Raw genomic sequence first — 18,347 nt, 5'->3', positions numbered from 1 at the left:
AGGAAATGACATCACCACAAACCCCAGGAACCCCCCATCCAGGGCAAACATATAAATAGAAAGCAGGAGACAACAGCCTCGCTTCGTTTGGAGGTCGCCACTGATGTTACCTCGCCAGGTGATGAAACGTCTGGATATCAAACCGACAGTTCAGCGAGCAAAGCTACACCCTAAACCTCAACCTGAGCTACAAACCTTCACAAACCTTCAGCATTGTTTCCTCTTTTCAGATTTCCAACACCCTCAGTATTTTGCACAATACTAGGCCTGGTTAGTCATGTTAAATAGCAAAATCCAACAGGCTTTGACGCACAGAAACAAAGGATACTCTGAACGGTCATTGTCAATGGCTGTTTTCCAAACATTAACATTAACTCAATTTTATCAATTTTGTCAATTATCTCAAGAGGGTTGGAATATAAAAGCACCGTTGTGTTACTGAGACTTTATAAAGCTCTGGTTAGGCCCCATTTGGAGTACTGTGTCCAGTTTTGGTCCTCACACCTCAGGAAGGACATACTGGCACTGGAGCGTGTCCAGCGGAGATTCACATGGATGATCCCTGGAATGGTAGGTCTAAAATACGAGGAACAGCTGAGGATCCTGGGATCATATTCTTTGGAGATTAGAAGATTAAGGGGAGATCTAATAGAAACTTACAAGATAATACATGGCTTGGAAAGGGTGGACGCTAGGAAATTGTTTCTGTTAGGCGAGGAGACTAGGACCCGTGGACACAGCCTTAGAATTAGAGGGGGTAAATTCAGAACAGAAATGCGGAGACATTTCTTCAGCCAGAGAGTGGTGGGCCTGTGGAATTCATTGCTGCAGAGTGCAGTGGAGGCTGGGACGCTAAATGTCTTCAATGCAGAGATTGATAAATTCTTGATGCCAAAAGGAATTTAGGGCTACGGGGAGAATGCGGGTTAGTGGAGTTGAAACGCCCATCAGCCATGATTGAATGGCGGAGTGGACTCGATGGGCCGAATGGCCTTACTTCCACTCCTATGTCTTATGGTCTTAAGTATCTGTTTTGATTACAAACATTGTCATTCTAGTATAAGTAAACATGTCAAGCCATCCTGATTTGTACGGACTACAATTGCATCCATTTCCACCTCTTTCTCTTTCTCTCTCTTGCAGTCCTCCACTTACTCTTCCAAAGATTTTCCTTACACAGACAGAAATACATTTTTTCTGCAGTTCTTTTTTTTTCAGATACAAAACTGATATAATTGATCAGACCATCTTTATTTTCCTATTTTCTCCCTCAAGAATATGCACTCCAGTTAACAAAAACACCGGGAGGAACTGTGCGATTGAGGTTGCCAGTGCTGGTGAAGATCACATTTGCCTTCTATCAATACTTGGCATTTATAGGAGGAACTGTCATTTTTTTTTGACCAATTTTAAGTATTAGTGTTTTGTCAGGTGTGGTGGAGATTATCAAGCTCTTTAAAGTCATGAATGTGTTCTAGGAGCAGTATGGCACAGGATCACAGCTTTAATTTTCATTTCAAACATTTCAGTCAGACAACTCACTCCTTGTCAGGGTGCTGTAATCTTGATTCCTATTGGGAGATTGAACAGAAGTGACACGCAGGAGGACAAGCTAATCAGAGAAGAAGAAGAGAAAGACTTTGAGCAGGAGACTATATCTACTCAGAAATGTCAGAGAACAATTCTTCTATCTCCGATAGTGAAGAATACTCTGTGTGAGATTATATTTTGCTAAGGAGGTGTTCATCAAATCCTGACACCTGTTGGAGACAGATTTGCAGTTTCAGTGCTGGTTACAAATAACATTGCCAGTGGCCATGAACAACTTTGCATCAGGTTCCTTTCAGTTTGTAGTTCTGCAGAGGTCACTGAGATTCTTACTGTGAAAAAGAGGAATACTTTGCTTTTTCTCTTTCCGGTAGGAAGCAGGAAGAAGGCCTTTGCTGTGGAGCAGGTTTTTCATCATGCAGGGTGCCAATGACAGTCTAAATGTCACTTTGAAGTCACTGCTTATTAATTCAGGGATAAACATTTAAATACTAAAATAACCAACATTTCCAACATTGTTATGTGTAGCTGGTTTCATACATGTCAGTGTCCATTATCCTGGCAGCAGTTATAACATTTTTATCCACCAGCATCCACTATTCCATCAGTGTTTTATTCATTGAATAATGAGAATTATCCAGTGACCACTGGGCATATGACTGTGGTGCACAGTCAACACCTGGAGAGACTCCATCACATAAATTGTTATTGAGCAAATCAACAGAGTGTTTATACAACAGTGGTGAGGCTGCTCAGGAGGAATACTGGAATATTCACCCAGCCACACATCACATTTAATCATAGACTGCATCAATGTGGACAATCTCGACATCATCAGGCACAACCCTTGGCACCGAGTGTTTGACAAGCAGCTGAGGAAGGACAGACAGTGGAGCAAGGGATGAGACAACCAACAACTAGTCACCTTTCTGGTTGGATTGACTAGAATTTTGTTTTATTCAGTTGAGTGACATGGGCATCACTGGCTCGCCAGCATTTATTGCTTGCCCCTAGTTGCCCTTGAGATGCCTTCTTGAACCACTGCAGTCTGTGCTCAAAATTAGTTTATCTGATTACAGTACCACTAAAAGCAACCCTAATTCCCCAATCAGTGACAATCTTTCAAATTGACTTATTTCTGATATTTCCTAACACAGTGTCCCCATACTTAATTATGCATTGGGATCCCAGCGATTGTTTTCATGACTAAAAAAAAATTACAACAATTATGTCAGATGTGTTGATGAAAAGTTGAGAAGCTGGAGAAACACATTAAATTGCAGCTTGGAGATCCTGTGAAGTAATATAAAATGTGTTAAAATTAATCAATTGCAATCTCAATTCAGGTGGCTGGATTGAACAAGTTTTGCATTTAACAAGTTTTAAAATAGATGAAAAATGAAAGTATCAATTTTACCACTTGTTACCAGGGATAAACATTTAAATACTAAAATAACTTCAGTTTGAAGGAGAGAATCTGGTGTCAAATGTCATTACAAAAGGTTTTGTTCAGATTGAGGATTTCTATTCAAAAAAGTATGTATAAAGGCAAAGTTTGTGTCCATCTGAAAAATAATGTAATTTGAATAATATGTAATTGAATTAAGAATTCACAATGAGAACTGTGAACTTTAAATATCAGAATCACAGATAAAGAATAGAATAATTTTTAAGGTAAATATATTTCTGAGAAAAAGGCTGCTGAAGGAGCAAGAGCTGATTTTGGAGATAACAGCATAGAGAAGTAAAGAAGCAAAACACATTAGAAAAGTGGATTAAGAATAGTGCAATGAAACAACGTGCAGGAAAAAAGTAATTATATATTATTATGACAGATTCAAGTTGAGCATATGAGAGATTTTCTTCTTTACTTCATCATGAATGAATAGTCAATCCCTTTAAATGTGATGCAGAATCCTGAGATTATTTTCATGTAAGATTGCAGAGTTTTTGGGATACAACAACTGTTGAGGTAAAAGGTTTGGGTTTCTGGAGCAGACATATCAGGCCAAAGTAATGCTGCAAGCACCAGTTTGTAAAAGGAAACTCTGATTGGTTAGTAGCAGCGTGACAAAGAATATTTCTCGTCAGTATTGGGTCTGAGTACTTTTCATTAAATTTTAGAAAGAAAAGGATCCCTTTGGTACAAACTCATAGTGACATAGGCAGCAGCACATAAGCAAGGATTGATAGGCAAGGGAAAGAGTAACTTAAGTCATAGACAGGTTACTCCATTAACCCACATTCAAATAATGAGCAAGAATCGAAAAATGAACTTTAATGACTAGAGGACTGAAAATCATAAAGTCGATCAAACTAAGTCAAGACCTAATTGAATAGTTGAACCAGTTAGTAACATAGACAAAAGGAAAGTTTACAAAATGCTTATTAATTTGGGGACTTACTTGGACCAGGAGATCAAAACAAGATGATTAAAAAGGAACTTTTAAATTTCTGAAATGTATTATAGTCACTTAGTAAGATCCTCAGATGTCTGATCATTTACTTAAAGAAGTAAGTTATACAGTTAATATGCGAAGCACGAATTTCTAACAACATTGCTATGGCATTGGTATTATTCAGAGATAAATTATAGAACCATACATATCATATGTAAGCATGCTGACATAATGAATAAATGGACAGGGAGCCTAACAGTGTGGGAGGTTTAACCAGTGTAGAATTGTAGAAAATCCCAGAGATGTCAAATTGAGACATAAAAAGTATTAGTACTTAGTGGCGCTTAACTGAAATATGTTGGTGACATCATCACTGCTGAAGCTATTAAAAGTGAATGTCTGACCTATTGAATTGATGCCATTTTTGCACTGCTAGAAAAGCCTTCAAGGGATGATCAATCAGATGAACAGATCTATAGAAATTTTATTCACAAACACATTGCACATATCAAGAAGCTTATGAAGAACCACAGAATGTACCTGGAATTATCAAATGGTCTTTCAGGATCACATAACTTCATCCAATACTGTGGCCACACCAGGTCCTGATAAGAAATTTCATTAGAAATAAGACAAAAAAAAGATACCTGTGGATCTCAGATACAATCCTGCAAGAGTAAACAAAGGTAGAACAAGATTGTTCGCCACATGTTCAAAAAGAGTTTATAGTAGCAATAGTGCACAACAGAAGTAAGATTCTGGAGTTTAAAGAAAGTAGGCTGAACAGGTTCACTTTTTGTTTTTACTCTTGATATTTGTCTGATGCATTATATACTCAACTTATCTTTGGCTTTCCACACACTGAAGTGTGTCACATATTCAGAATTTCTGTCCCACAGCATTGCTAGTCCATTGAAAAGAAACTCACAATGCTGAAATATTGTCTAAACTCAAAACTTTCTCGATGAAGGCTCATTCATACCGAAACCTTCAGTAAGCATTAGATGTCTGAAAGAAATGGATACAAACTTCCATTGGTACTTTTTGTTCTTGGATAACAGGCAGTAAATATTTTATTGTTGATTTAAACTCCAAGTCATGTCTATTAGAAATACAAGTTAAATACTAGCATAAAATAATTATAACCATGCAGACTTGTAACCTTGAATTCAAAAATAATAAGAAATGATATTTAGTGTCTCCTGTAGAAACATGCCATTTTTTTTTGTCCTGTCCATTCTGGACTTGATTCCAGTCTACATGTTGGTGAATTCAGAGGGACTGAATTACATAGAAGTTGCAACATGAAAATAGCTGCACAGTCTGCGTTAGTTGATATCAATATTTAGATTAATAATATTTTGTGCCTCTCCCTGGAAGGAACAAATCAAAGGATCCCTTGGGGGCAAACTATTTTTGTAAAAACGAGTTTTGAAGCATGACAACAATTCAAAATTTAATTTAAAGGATGAAGACTTTGTCTAAGTTTAAAAATTAGCAACTGATTGATATTATGCTTCGGATGAGACTAAAAACCATCTAGTTGTAAGTAATTGCATGACTGCATTATGAAGAAGAGCAGTGGATTTCTCTCCAATGTCTCAGCCAATCGTTGCATTTCAAGTAATAACTCTACAAAAGATATAATCTGATCATCTTCATATTTCTGTTCATGGACATCGCTATTTAAAACTTGACTGTTCAGCTTCTTACATTACAACAGTGGCTACACTTTACTGGGCCGGTCTGTTCCAATTTCTCTTTTTAGCCTTGTCTTGTAATGTCCATATGCTATGAGCCCAACATGCAGACTGTGCTGTGACTCATTTATTTATTTTATTTCTCACCCTGAACTGCATTGTTTAAAGATTTAACTTTGTGATTTCACTTTGGGATTTTAAATGTCTGTTCACTCACTGTCTGAACTGGACTTGGCACCACCTCCACAGATCATCATCTTGTGATGCAACCTGTACCTTTGCTCAGGAGATGCAAATTGTTTTTATACCAACATTTCTCTTATCAGGTCTCAACAGTTTTTTTGTCACTTTTCAGTTGCTACAAGATACTTTGGGGTTTGATGTCCTCAGCAATCAGGACTATCCTTTCTGGGTTGCCTGCATATTTGCATTGTTGGGATTGTTTCTGCTCAGTTAAATCGTCAAATCCCACTTTGATCATGATTTTGAGTTTGCTGCCATCTGTAAGATGTAGTTCATTGTATTATTGAGACTATTTACAGGTTATAAGAATAGACTCTGTATTGCTACAAAGATGTTTAGGAGGACATAGTTTTGAGCTTTTGTCTTCCCTGAGATCCTAGTTTACTCTCCTACCATGTCCTCATAACATCACTGTGGGAGGTACTTATTGCATTCAATTAAGTATTTAACATTTCACACCCACATGCAACCATTTATATGCAAAATAGCATTCAGCTATGCAATGAAGATCAATTGCATGGAAGTAATTTCTTAGGAGTAGTATTTTACATATATCCTCCTCAATATAGACACAAAAGAATGGTGCCTCAGCATATAGTACTGTAATCCCATTTGAAGTGGTCAACTGCACTTTATGGAATATCTAATTGCTGAATTTATGCAGAGAATTTTAAAAATAGGAATCAAAATAAGTTTGAAGTTTGGTTAATTTAGAGTAAGTTGCTTATGCTACTGGAAATACAGGTATTGTCAAAATTCACAAATAAAACAGCTGAAACATCATCCACTGCACCAATTAAAGCCACAAAGTGAGTATCAAATTGTTTCAGTAATGTGGTGAAGTTGTCTTTGACAGGTTTGATCAATGTGGTCTCCCAAAAGGTGGCACAAATCATAATACATTTGAAAACTAAAAGTGATAAATAAATTGCATGGAAATTTTCTTTCAGACATCTAATGCTTACTGAAGGTTTCGGTATGAATGAGCCTTCATCGACAAAGTTTTGAGTTTAGACAATTTGCTGAAGAATATGATTGCACCCCCGCAGCTTCAACTTCAAATTACTCACAGTGAAATGAACTTGAAGAGAGGTCGAAATTGTCCATAGGAATCTGATTAAATCATACGGTAGAGGAAATCATGTGTGTGACTGCCTGCTGGTATACTGCAGGATTTTGAGAACCTGCTATCATCAGTGAAAATGTTACTGACATGAATGTCTGAACACTGGGCCTCAGAAATAGAAGAGGAGCAGCAAGAATACAAAAATGTGTACAGGATAAATTTCACAGCCCGTAGATTTTCACAGGCCCAAAATTCTCAAAGAATCCAAGCTGTAACCTATGATTTTCCATTTGCTAAAGTTATGAGTTTAGCTCACAGGCTTCCAACATTTCTATTGAATGATAAAATGTGCTGGTTGAAATTGCTGTACAAGTACATTGATTTAAAAAGCATTATCAAGCAGCAGGTATATCCAAGATCATGTTTGGTGCAAATGGAATGAGGTGCATTTATTAGCATTGATCAATAGAACATTGGAAAAGCAGGGATTCTTGGAATAATCCAACTAGGCATTTGATCCAACCGTATATTTATTTTCTTCTGACAGGTCAGTCACCAGTACAGAAGGAGACATAAAACCAAAACTATTTTCAACTGAAAGTTTCAGAGAATGAAAATTTGTGACATTAAGTTCTTAGTTTTATTGAAATACAGTAATTATTTGGATATGAAAATATATGGCTGCCATGTTTCAGAATGTAGAGAGATTTGTTTTACAGCAAAAATACATTATGTTAAGGTTAATAATACAGAAAGATTTCCTATGAGTAATCAAAGCACTATTACTTAGTAAGTTACATAAAGAAATGCTGCCTCATTTATGTAACTGAAAAATATACAGCAAACTTCAATCAACTCTTAAAGTTAGTAAATACAATGTATTATAGGGTATTAGAATCATTTCACCTGAATGGAATCATTTCATTCTGAATGGAAAACTACAAGTAATTAATAAAACAGTGTAGCTGGCATGATCCATGAGGCATCATTGACGTTTATAAAAACACTTGAAAGTTGAAGTCTTGTTTACCTATCCAATCTTCTATCAGCCATCAGCTACAAGGCTCAAGTCAGGATTGTAATGAAATACTCAAGATTTCCGAGATGACTGCAGAACCAACAATATTCAGCACTCAGCACCATCAAGGACTAAACAACCTGCTTGACTGACATCCCATTTAAGACCTTTGAACATTCACCCCATTTACCATCAATGCACAGTGAAATCAATGTGTACTATCTGCAAGATGTTACCAAGGCTCATTTGAATGCACCTTCCAAACTTGGAACCCCAGCACTTAGAAGAACAAGGATACCAGATATATGATAACACCTCACCCTTCATTTCCCCCTTCAAGCCGCACAACATCCTGTCATGGAATTATGCAACCATTTGTTCACTGTTACAGGGAACATGCTATGTAAAGGCATTATAGGTGTTCTTACACCATATTTGCACAACAGTTCAAGAAGGCAGCTCACTAGCAACTTCTCAAGAACAATTGGAGACAGGCAATAAATGCTTACCTAGCCAGTGACATTCACATCCTGTGAATGAATAAAACAAATTTCCAAAGTGTCACTCTGCCTCTCTTTGCGACTGCATTTATTCCTTAAAGAACGACAGTGGCATGATTATAGAGGGTGGGGCTGGCTTGAATACCCCCAAACTGCAGGAAGGTTAGGTGCTAGCTAACACAATTCTGCACTGTCACTATAATGCACTGTCTGAAGTGAGTAGCATAGAGGTCTTCTGCCCTTCAGTGGGGTTGAGCAACTACACAAGTCCCAGCTGTATCAAAACTCAGTGGTGGATTTTTTCTGAGATCACAAGTAGCCTCATGAAGAAGAGATGACAACCTCCTGAGCCTCATTGTCTGGTCTTGTTGGTCATAGAGGGATAGTTTAAGAGTAACGGTGCTTTTTATCGACTTGGATTTTGAGAAAATCTACTTCCGCATGCCAACCCACATCAATTGTATAATGATGGACTGCATAATATTCTGATCATTTGATTTAGGAAGAAACTCAATTGATTGTTAATTATTTAATTAAAAATAGTGAGTGGCTTGCTGATGTCAGCGCTCAACCGCTGACCATACTAAGGGTTCAACTTGGGAAAGGGCAGAAAGGTGACTAGTTTGGCACCTCACATGTTTTTTGTGGCATCTTTCCCACCCACCCCTGCTGTGTACACACTTGGGTGTAGGCCATAAGATCCAATCCCAACTGTTTTGCCTCCAATATTGTTTCTGAAAATGGATTCCATTGAAGTAGTTAGGATGGACGGGGAATAAAATAATAAAATATAGCAGCAGCATTAAGCCATTTGGCTCATCAAGTCTACCCCACGATTCAATCATGACTGAGATTTTTCTCAATTCCAGTCTCTTGCTTTCTCCCCACAACCTTCAATACCCTTATTAATCAAGAACTGATTGATCCCTGTCTTGAAAACACTCAATGACTTTGTCTCCACAGCCTTTGGTGGCAATGCATTCCATGGATTCATCATCCTTTGGCAGAAAAAAATCCTCCTTCTCTCAGTTCTAAAGGGTCATCCATTCACTTAGGCTCTGCTCTCAAGTTTTAGTCTCTCCCACTAGTGGAAACATCTTCTCCCTGTCTACTCTCTCCAGTCATCTCAATATTTTGCAATTTTCAATTAGATCCCCTCTCAACCTCTAAACCCCATCAAGTACAGATGCAGAGTCCTCATATGACAAGCCCTTCATCTTCGAGATCATTTTTGTAAACCTTCTTTGGACCCTGTCCAAAGCCATCATATCCTTCCTTGGATACAAGCCCAAATCCACTCATAATATTCAAAATGGTGTCTGACCAGAGCTTTGTAAAGCTTCAGTGGTACATCTCTGCTCTTGTATTCTAGATCTCTCAAAATGAATGCTAACATTACATTGCCTTCCTAAAATGAGTCTGTATCTTAACTCTAAGAGAATCCTAAACTAGGACTCCTCAGTCCATTTGTGCTTTGGTTAATCTATGCCTCTTTTTCCTATCAAAATGCATAACCTCCCACTTTCCATTTTATTCCATCTACCAATTCTTTGCCCACTCTGCTTATCTATTCAAGTCCTTCTGCAGCCTCCCTGCTTCCTCAGCATGACTTGTCCCTTCATCTAAATTTATGTCGTCTCCAAAGTTAGTGAAATTCCTTTAGTTTCTTTAGCCATGTTACTAATGTAGGACTTTATATCAGAGAGAGAAATTATGAATGCAGACTTCATTATAAATTGTTAGTTACTTGTAATTAAAGAGGAAATTGGTCCATGATATTTTTAATCAACATAAATGCTTGCAATCCTGGAAGCCCCCATTACTGAGTTTTGACATTGAGGGCCAGAAGACTGAGACAATGCTTATTTAACCTTCCAGCAGTAGATTATAGATGTGGGGCAGGACTGTGTCAGCAGCCTGTGAACAGCTAAACATTCTTCCTGGTGGAATGGTTGGTGGTGGGTATGTTGGGTGGGGTGGGGGTGTTGGAAGCACGAAACAGATTGCCATATTCTCTTTATCCTCTACTTCATTCTTTAAAAATTGTTGCAAAGAAAGAAGCCGATAACTACCCGGCAGTCATCATTATTTCCTAAAATGGAAAGAAAGCCAACCTTCCCCGGCTGGATTGTGCAAATAATTGAGATTCTGCTTCTTTGTGTATTATCCAGCTCAGGATTTAAAGAAAGTGCAAAGCAGCCAGCAGTTGACTGATCTATGCTTTATTCAGAAGGCAAAGGTGATAACATTGAACTTTCAAATAAAAGAACCGGCATTTAAGTCGTGCATTGTCACATTCCCAGAATATTGCAAATCACTTTGCAACCAATAAATTACTTTTTGGAATGCAGTTATGTTTGCTAGCTGGTAAATGAAGTGAATATGCACACAGCAATGTTCAACAAATAGCAGATAAATGAACTGACTCTGATGGGAACGTTGTCTATGATTTGGCAGAATTCCCTATTCACCTTTGAATAGTGGCACCAGTAAAACAGCAACTTTGACAATAGATTGTGTTGTGAATGCAACTCAGTATTGTATTTGTTTTTTTCTCAGAAGTGCAGCATAAGCACAAATCCACAAGAGAAAGCATTGAATTAATGTGTTTCTTCTTTGCTTTAATACATTGTAGATTTATCAGCGATGCTGGCTCGTGTTGAAGAAGGCCTCCAGCAAAGGCCCAAAGCGATTGGAGAAGTTTTCCGATGAACGAGCTGCATATTTCAGATGCTATCACAAGGTAAGCTAGCTGTTGATGAAAATAAATAAACTTGCAAAAGTAGCAGGTTATTTTAGTCAACTGTTTGCCTTTACAATGTCTTTCTTGAATACTGTTGCTTTAATGATACAAGACTTTCTTATGGTAAAATAGAAAAATAATATAAGCTTACATTGAACATATCCTTGCTTGGCTTAACTAATTTACTCCTGAAAAATGCAAGCAAAATGAAAAAAAAACTGAAATAGATAATCATGCTAAAAAAAAACTTGGCTTACATTCCTGTCCTAAACAGTATGTGCCCACTGTCTTCCACTTTGCTCCTTACAACCCCTGCAGATACAGCTTGAAGCAACATGGCACAGACGTGATCTGGGAGTGTTTCTCTGAGTCCAGGAACTGAGCTGACTTCAGGCTGCTGCAAGGCTTACACTAGAACCTGGTGATGCCCATGAGCCTATATCTAAGCAACCTTCCTCAGTTTCTGCACCAGGCCAGGTCTGCATTTTTCATCCAGGGTATAGCCTGGTGACAGTGGCCTGACTAACTGCGTGAAAGATGAGTGAGATGGGGCGGGGATCAGACACTGTTGGGAGATCAGCAGAAACAGGGTGGGGTCCATTGTATTTGATGACCTGGCCAAGCTGTTGCAATTGAAACAGGTACCTGTATCCTACTGAGCAACCTGGTCAAGCAATTCCAGCCTCCCAAACCTTCACTGGCTTTTTTGATTGAACAAGGCTAACATTTATTGTCATCCCTAACTGCCCTTGTGAAGGTGGTAGTTTGAGGCCTTCTTGAACTGCTGCAGTTCATATAGCAGGCAGAGAGTTGGTAGGGAGGAAGTATATAGTGTCCAAACTTCTGCTTATTTGACTCTGATATTAGGAGAGCTAAGGGAGCTTTTCTTGAAACAGAGAAAGCAGAGAGGACATTTGATAAGGTATTTCAAATCATAAAATGTTAGATTGACTAAATAAAGGGAAGCTATTTATATAAGATCCCAAGGGATTATAACAGGATAAATATAACAAGGATATTTCCTTTAATGGTGGAATATAGAAGTAGGGATCACTCTTTAAAAACTAAAGAGTTGGCCATTTAAAATGGAGTAGTATGGATTTGTAGGACTTATCCAGAAATATGAAACAACTTGAAGTAAAAGTCCACCTGTTACAACTAGATGAGCAAAATAAATTCAACATTGTTTCTTAAATTGCACAAAATTAAATGACAAAACTTAGTAGTTTTTTTTTCAGTTATGAGTATACCCAATATATCTTAATTTCCCTGATTAGAAAATGTATTAATTGTGCAGTGGCATCTAGTCTGAAGAAAACATTTGAAATCATTGTATTAATTTTCCATAATGTTTCATCATCTAGAATACAGCAATTAAAATGATGCCTTAATACTTGGTTATCTTTTCCATTATTTCTATTAATTCCAATGTCCCCTACCCCTTCCTCCATTGAAGAAATTTTCAGAATGCCTCCATTGAAGGCCCAGTGAAAGTCATCTGACTTGTTACAGATCACGCTAGATTGTTGAACTCCCTGACAGAAATGGCTCCATTTCACACTATACAGTAAATTCTCTTATTGTGCCACCGTACAAGGAAGATCACCTCATTTCAACTGTACAACATACTTCTACTCTTCCTCACACCCAGCGATTCACTTGCCCTTTTATGCATATTTTCCTGCTGGTAACATTAGGGATCAGTGACTGAACAACTTTTTGACAGGTAACAAAATACAAATTTTAAAATTAATGATTACATGCAGTCATTTGATTTATTTAAAGAAGCATCAATCAAGTTTTCATGGAATTTGTAATGCACATGTTGTGTCCTAATGTCAGGCCATCTCTGGGGAGAGTCTCGTTCCTAATTTATTAGGTATTAATGTGGGATGGACTGCTGGACAAAAATGGACAAAATAGCAGTAGCATTACTGAGATGGAGGAAACAGATCTTCATGTTGTTTGCTTGGCCATATTCCACATTGACAACAGTCTCAATATGAATGACAATTACACATACTTTCAACAGTTTCTATTTAGCATGCAGCTGGTGGAGGCAACTTGAATCCAATGAAACCTCTGAGTCATATACCCGATCATTTTCAGTTATGAAAAAGCAATCAGCTTTCACAAAGCTGTTTTTCCCTGAACCTGGGAAAGATTTTCTAATTCTAGTCAGATTATAAAAGGTGGACTGTTGTGAATTGAGTTTTATTGAACTGAATCGCAGTTCGTGCTGTTTTTATTATTGGCATTTTTTCTGTCTTTCAATTACTGCTATTCCAAGAAAATGGGTGTCAGTTTCCAGGATGAAAAGGAGATGTACTCCTTTGTAGCCAAGAAGAGGTGCTGAGACACACTTCTGCTAGAAGGTATAAGAGGAGTCTTCACATACCTGGATCCAACCCCCTGTGATGCTGGATGAAGTATCATGCCTTCTACATCCTTCTCTACCTGGTCCTTCAGCATTGTCTGATTTACTTAGCAAGTTATGGAATGGGGAATTCAACTGTGTATAGCCTGGCACAAAACACCTATGGTAACCACTCAGAACAATTGAATATTATCTTACAAACTCCATGAAAAAAGCCTCTTAAAAACTAGATTCCCACCTCGAGCTGCATGACTCAATGTGTGCTACATTGGTGACATATGGCAGTAAGTGAGACGTGTCATTGAGTTTACGTCTATGGTTTCTTGACTAGAATTAAAATAAGGTTTATTGCCACATGTACTCAAGTACAGGGATACACGAGAACAGCAAAAAGTGTACAAAGTTGCCATTTTTGGACCATCTTATGTACAAAGATACCTCGGTACAAAATCTTAGGTATACATTAGAAAAATAAATAAATGAAGGTAAACGTTTTGCATTACATTCTTTGTATAACAGGGAGTCTATGCTGGGCTTCACCTCAAGGCTAGGAGTCCATTCTGGGCTTTCTGGACAACATTGTTGATCAAAGAATTTATGCTTTGAATACCTTTCTAATAGTTCATGCATTACTTTCTTTATCATTATCTAATACTATTGATAGCTATTTGTTTTCAATAAGATGTACAACCAAGGTCTTGTTTAAAGATCGGCATCACCATAAATGAAGGTAGAACAAAATCACTTCACTGTAGTTTCTGCAGAGAACATAGGTTTACAGAAAAAAGCATCACATTAATCACCAGTTGAGAATTTAAGTTTTCCACATGTATATTTGAAAGAAACTCAATCACTATTATAACTGCAAAATATGAAAAAAAGTTGCATTGTTTTACTCTGATTGAGGTTGTTAATTTATTGATTTTGGTATCATGGGTATCTTTGAGGGCATGTCAACCACAAAAAGACAGTGATGCTCTTGCATTTTTCTTTTGCAGGTTGTGGGCATTTTTGCCCAGGCCAGTACTTATTAGCCATACCTAATTGGGCTTCAGTAGTTGATAGTGAACTGCCTTCTTGAACCATTTCACTCCATGTGGTGTAGACACCCACTGGGCTGTTAGGAAGGGAGGTCCAGGGCTTTCACCCAGTGACAGTGTAGGAATGACAATATAATTCCAAGTCAGGATGGTGTGTCATCCGAAAGAGAACTTTAAGATGGAAATGTTCCCTTGCATCTATTGCTCTTGTCCTTCCAGGTGGCAAAGGTTTGGAATGTAATATTGACTGAGCAGTTGAGATACTGCAGCACATCTTAGAGATGACATACACTGCTTTCACTGTGCATTACTGGTAAATAATCAAATATTGAAGGTGATGAATGGGGTGACAATCAAGTGAGCTGTTTTGTCCTGGATGGTGTAAAGTTTCTTGAGTATCATTGGAGCTGCACTTATCCAGTCATGTGGGGAATATTCCATCACACTCCTGACTCTTTTAGGTAGTGGACAGGCTTTGGAAAATCAATGGTGAGTTACTCACTGTAGAATCCCTCATCTTTGGCTTGATATTTTTAGCCCGGTTTTTTCATGTCGGTTTAGTTCAGTTTTTGACAATAGTAACCCCCAGGATATTGATAATAGGGAACACAATAATGAATACAGTCATTGAGAGACAGTGCTCCACGCAAGTTGGAATAACAGCGCTTTATCTTCTGCCTCGGTACCCTATAATCTTCAGGACTCAACATTAAGTTTGACAATCTCAGAACCTGAACACCCCCTCCCATGTTTATTTCATTCCCCCACACCTCAAAGTCCTAACCTGTGTAGACTACTCCCATCGTAACTAACCCATTTCCATTTCTTGTTCCTACACCACCTTCTATTATCTCTCTCTTCACTTTTCTTTAGCAATCTCTTTTCCTATCCCTTTTTCTATTACTCTGTATCTCTTTGTCTGTCTCTGGAGACAGTGTCCATGTATTCTATTCTTCCCACACTCTCCCCAACCCCACTAACTCAAGAATCCTAACAGAAGTCAACAACAACCTGGTTTACAATCAATCTTGTTGACAAGCTCACTGCTACTGTTTCGAGGAGCCTCAACAGATTGATTGTAAATAGGTAGCTGTTGACAAGTCCACTATTGCAAACATTATATTCCATCTCATGAATCTACTAGATAATGTGCTCATGCATGTGAGTTTCTCCTATCTTTGGATAACAGGTAAATATTCTCACTGAGGACCAATTGCATAGTCAGGAGGCTAATTTGTTTTCTTGTTATTCAGTTAATGGAATTTGATTTTCAGCAAAATCCAGTCTATTTTATTCCTTGTATTCAATTATGATCTTTATCCAGTAAATGGGCTATGTAAGTTTCAATTTCTGAAACTGCCTCTTTTTAACTGGACTGGAAGCCAACGTTTTGATGTCAGCCAGTGCCATAGCAAAGACTGGTTCAGTATAGTATCAGATAAAACTGTGCCCACTTCTAGAGTTCCTGCCAAAGACATTTCATTGAGATCAAATAAAAAAAGGCCATTGTAATATCACAAATTGGGAAATCAATAGTTTGTATAACTAAATCTGATTGTGTTACAGCTATTGTTTGCAAAAAATGCACCTCTATCAACCATGTCATTTAATTTCCATTCTGGGGCTGAATATCTTCTGCAAAAAGTTGGTATTGTGTGAGTTTAATCACATTTAAACCAAGCTTCAATTAAGCCAACATCCTTTCTGGAGCAAAATGTCATAAATCTTGAAACATAGCACAACAATTTATTTCATATTTTTAACTGATGTACATAACAAGAATAATATCTCCAGGTTTTCCATGTGATTCTTTTATGAATGCACTTCAATTCTTTGGGGATAAGGATTGATCCAGTTTTCCAATCCTAAAGTGCAAAATTATTCCTGATTCATGACAAATTCCTGAATATGTAACTGTGTTCCAAAATTCACTAAATGGTGTTTGAAACAGATGGGTTGATGCCGGACGATACATTTTGTATAGTAAGGCAATGATATTCTGCTGCCACCAGCAAGACATGAACAATAGTAATAGCTTTGTCCATACTGGTCAATACATTTTTCTATCTAATAATCATGGAGTTCATACTTGCCATAATGTGTATTCTTTTCTGAATTGGATGTCTAATGAAAATAAAATCTTGCTACTGCACAACCTCATTAATAATACTAATATTTTTACATTCCAATAATCGGTTCCAATAATTACATCCAGGGATGATTTGAAATTCTGTTACAAATAACTAATAAGACCATCCAGACTGTGACACTCTGCTGCTAGCCATCAGTTTGATACACTATTCTCCTTAATGTCTCACTCATGCCTTCCATTGACTTATTCAGGGCATCATCAAAAATAACAGTTCCATTAGCACAATTCTTTTCAATTATATCGAGCCAAAGTTATAATTCATTATAAAGCTATAATCAATATATAATGTGACAATAGTATAAAATTAATCAAGTAACCTTGGTAATTCCACTTTGCTCCACACCTAATAGTACACACACACACACACACATCTGTATGCAAGGTAACAATAATAATATTTTATGATCTTTGTGAAAAAAGTTAAGGAATACGCCAACAGGTGATTAGGACCTTGGAAGCTAAACAGAAAAATCCAGAAGTGGATAAAATTGGAGATACAATAAGTTACCTCATAGAGAGTGATAGAAAGAGATAGGTGTATACCACTGGGCAAGAACTACAGCTGGGTGAAAGGCAATTACGATGTGATTAGGCAAGATTTAGGAAGCATAGGATGGGGAAGGAAACTGCAGGGGATGGGCACATTAGAAATGTGGAGCTTATTCAAGGAAAAGCTACTGTGTGTCCTAGTTAAGTATGTACCTGTCAGGCAGGGAGGAAGCTGTAGAGCGCGGGAGCTGTGCTTTACGAAGGAAGTGGAATCTCTGGTCAAGAGGAAGAAGCAGGCTTCTGTTAGGATGAGAAGTGAAGGCTCAGTTAGGGCGCTTGAGGGTTACAAGGTAGCCAGGAAAGACCTAAAGAGAGAGCTCAGAAGATCCAGGAGGAGACATGAGAAGTTGTTGGTGGATAGGATCAGGGTAAACCCTAAGGCTTTCTATTGGTATTTAAGGAATAAAAGAATGATGAGAGTAAGATTAAGGCCAATCAAGGATAGTAGTGGGAAGTTGTGTGTGGAGTCAGAGGAGATAGGGGAAGCACTAAATGAATATTTTTCGACAGTATTCACTCTAGAAAATGACAATGTTGTCAAGGAGAATACTGAGATACAGGCTACTAGACTAGGTGTGATTGAGGTTCACATGGAAGAGGTATTAGCAATCCTGCAGAGTGTGAAAATAGATAAGTCCCCTGGGCCAGATGGGATTTATCCTAGGATCCTCTGGGAAGGAGATTGCCGAGGAGATTGCCGAACCTTTGGCATTGATCTTTAAATCGTCATTGTCTACAGGAATAGTGCCAGAAGACTGAAGGATAGCAAATGTGGTTCCCCTGTTCAAGAAGGGGAGTAGAGACAACCCTGGTAATTATAGACCAGTGAGCCTTACTTCAGTTGTTGGTAAAGTGTTTGAAAAGGTTATAAGAGATAAGATTTATAATCATGTTGAAAAGAATAATTTGATTAGGGATAGTCAGCATAGTTTTATGAAGGGTAGGTCGTGCCTCACAAACCTTATTGAGTTCTTTGAGAAGGTGACCAAACAGATAGATGAGAGTAAACCGG

The 18,347-nt window shown here is 37.8% G+C and overlaps 1 protein-coding gene across 3 annotated transcripts in view; it reads left to right on the top strand.

Annotated features, from left to right (window-relative positions):
- Positions 1–18,347, top strand: part of LOC122560041 (docking protein 5-like) — a 424,638-nt gene that overhangs the window by 210,971 nt on the left and 195,320 nt on the right. For all 3 annotated transcript variants that reach the window (XM_043710214.1, XM_043710213.1, XM_043710215.1), the window contains one exon: positions 11,110–11,217. In XM_043710214.1, coding sequence (XP_043566149.1) covers positions 11,110–11,217 — 108 coding nt within the window. The remainder of the gene's footprint in view (positions 1–11,109; positions 11,218–18,347) is intronic.

The sequence above is a fragment of the Chiloscyllium plagiosum genome, chromosome 20 (genome assembly GCF_004010195.1).
Source record: "Chiloscyllium plagiosum isolate BGI_BamShark_2017 chromosome 20, ASM401019v2, whole genome shotgun sequence".
Taxonomy (NCBI): Eukaryota; Metazoa; Chordata; class Chondrichthyes; order Orectolobiformes; family Hemiscylliidae; genus Chiloscyllium; species Chiloscyllium plagiosum.
This window is presented reverse-complemented; position numbering and strand designations above follow the sequence as displayed.